Raw genomic sequence first — 2,602 nt, forward strand, 5'->3', positions numbered from 1 at the left:
CTTCCGGAAGCCAGGCCCAGAGCCTCCGCGACCGACACAGGCGCTGTGCGGGCCCAGCTAGACCGCGGCCGTGGGGTGTCCAGGGTAAACCCGGCCCCGCCCCAGCCCCTCCCGGCTTTGGCGGCGGAGGGAGCCGGATTCCAGCTGAAACTACCGCTGGTTTCGCTGCAGAGATCTGCGTGTGCGCCCGGAGTGGTGCCGCATACCTGTGATCTCAGCACTCCGGAGGCTGAGGCAGGAGGATGCAGTGAGTTGAGACCAGCTTGGGCTCCATAATGGGTTCGAGGCCATTCTGAATTTCAATAGCGAGACCCTGTATCAATCAACCGAAAGTCTGTGTGGTTCAGCTTCCACCGCTGGGGGCCTGTGGGGAAGGACAGAGCAGGCCGGACAAGACTGACCCCAGGCTTCCTTTCGGCTCCATCTTGGAAGGCGGTGAGGCAGAGGCGGCCTCCACACTGGACAGTCAGGGTTCTTGGCTGCACCTGGGACCCCAGCCTCCTTGGGAAAGAGCCCTGCCTCAGTTGAGCCAGCACCACCGGGCTCCCGGACGGAGCCCTTCCTCAGGTAGGTAGACCTCAGGCAGTTCTGTCCCCAGTTCTGTGGAGACCTTCGGAGAAACCACACCCTGCATGCCCGCAATCTGGAGGCTGAGGCAAGAGCATTGCCTGGGGTCTGAGTCCAACCTGAGCTACATAGCAAGTCTCTCTCAAAAAACAAAATAAAAACCAGAGTAATCACAAGACTGGGGAGGGCAGGGACTTTCCAAATGGCTGTCTCCACGCAGCTCTGTCCAGCTTCCTCCCTCTGCAGTGGGCGGCAGCTCCTCGGGGGGTTGGGGACCTCCACCTGCCACTTCTGGAAGTCTCTCAGCAGTGCTTCTGCTTTTGTTTCTCATGGCAGGCGCGATGGCCTCTTCCAGGCCTGAGGGGAGTGGAGATGCTTTAGGCTTTCCTGCCCAAGTCCCCGAGCCCGCCGAGCCCTTGCCCCTTGGCCGCGGGGCTGCCGCGCTGCCCTAGGGCTCCCTGGGCTGGAGGACTTGGAGCCAGGCTACTGCCCCGGTGTGTCCCGGCCTCAGCCTGAGCTGGGAAGACCCACCGAGATGGGTGAGGCGTTTTCCCAACCCGGCTCCAGGGGAGGGGCCGAGCGCAGGCCGCTCCTGTCCCCCCGAGAGCCAGGCCAAGGGGCTGGCCGTGGCAGCTTCGTGCCCTGTCCTACCTGCCGGGGCAGCGGGGAGATCCCCCAAGGTGAGTGGCTGGGGGGCCTGAGTCCAGCGATCCGGGCTCCCTTGTGATGAGGCAGTGCCCGCTGGGCCTGGTGTGGAGTTGGGGTGTCCATCCGCCCCCCTCACGCTGTTCTGCTCCACAGAGCGGGAGAAGCAGCTGGTGGCCCTCATCCCGTATGGGGACCAGAGGCTGGAGCCCAGGCGCACGTAAGCCCGTCCTGTCCCGTTCTCACTCTTGCCTCCGTTTCGAGCCCTCCGCATCCTCCCCACGGCGGGCTCCGCGGTCCCAGCCTCTCCTTGAGGTATTAGCACTGGGGTGCAGCTCGGCGGTCAGCCTTTGCTTAGTACTTGTGATGCCCCGGGTTCATCCCCGGCCCTGGCACACCTGTCATCACAGCTACTCAGGAGGCTGAGGCAGGTCAGCAAAGTCCAGGGCAGCCTGGGCAACTGACTGGAGCCCACCCTCAGACGTAAGGGCTGGGGATGCAACTCAGTGGTCCCCAGTTCCACCGCAGTGCGCCACCCCCAAATCGTGGACAGGCTCATGCCGGTCGCCCTTTTCCACAGTGCACAACAGAGCAGGAAGTCTGTGAGGCTGCCCTGTCCTTTGCCAGCTGTCACTGTGGGCCCTTGCACTTCCTGGAAGGGAGCAGTGGCCCGGCTGCAGGGGTTGGGGGAGGTGTCCTAGAGCTGCCCTGGTGATGGTGGCGTGGTTCAGACCCAAATGTTCTCTACCCAGTCCAGGCCAAAACCAGGACAGCCTGTTCTGGGCCATCCAGAACCTCAGAAGCAGCCCGGGTGCTCGGGGTGCCGGTGGGCCTGCTCCTGGTCTGGATTCAGATGACACAAGGTCCTAGCTTTGGCTTGGCACCGCTGCCCCGCCTCCCCACACTCCACCGGGATGAGCTGGCATAGCCCCTCAAGATGTTAAGTCCATCCCTGTCCCTCGGGTCTGCTCTGGACTGGACGCACACAGGTGGCCCATGCCGTGTGAGGCGGGCACGGGGCAGCCACTTGGGGCTGGGGGGCATTGGCCCGACGCCCAGCGCAGGGAGAGGTGTCGGGCCTTCCCCGCATCCGCATCCAGCCCTCTCCTGGCCCCCGGTGCTGCCCCACAGGAAGCTCTTCGTGTTCCTGGCGGTGCTCCTGTGCCTGGTCACCGCTGGCTTCGCCTTCTTTTTCCTCTTTCCCCGGAGCATCAGTGTGCACCCCGCGGGCCTGAACTCCTCCACCGTGGCATTTGACAAAGCCACTATCCACCTCAACGCCACAGTGAGTGCCCGGCCCACCCCTTCCCCGCCACTTCCCGAGGCCCTTGTCTGGTGGCGCAACCTTCCGTGTGGCTCGCCGGGGATCTGTGACCCCCCGAAGGGGGGA

At 64.3% G+C, this 2,602-nt stretch overlaps 1 protein-coding gene across 4 annotated transcripts in view; it reads left to right on the plus strand.

Annotated features, from left to right (window-relative positions):
* Positions 1 to 6: 6 nt before the first annotated feature.
* The window catches only part of Tmem106a (transmembrane protein 106A), a 6,715-nt gene continuing 4,119 nt past the window's right edge, over positions 7 to 2,602 (plus strand). For 2 of the 4 annotated variants that reach the window (XM_010642979.3, XM_033763070.1), the window contains exons 1-4: positions 7 to 567; positions 904 to 1,247; positions 1,369 to 1,432; positions 2,344 to 2,497. In XM_010642979.3, the coding sequence (XP_010641281.1) occupies positions 1,103 to 1,247; positions 1,369 to 1,432; positions 2,344 to 2,497 (363 nt within the window). In that variant the 5' untranslated portion in view covers positions 7 to 567; positions 904 to 1,102. The remainder of the gene's footprint in view (positions 568 to 903; positions 1,248 to 1,368; positions 1,433 to 2,343; positions 2,498 to 2,602) is intronic. The other 2 variants (XM_010642978.3, XM_010642977.3) reach the window with 2 other exon arrangements.

The sequence above is a fragment of the Fukomys damarensis genome, unplaced genomic scaffold, assembly GCF_012274545.1.
Source record: "Fukomys damarensis isolate Sample0158 unplaced genomic scaffold, DMR_v1.0_HiC HiC_scaffold_13, whole genome shotgun sequence".
In the NCBI taxonomy this organism is placed as follows: domain Eukaryota; kingdom Metazoa; phylum Chordata; class Mammalia; order Rodentia; family Bathyergidae; genus Fukomys; species Fukomys damarensis.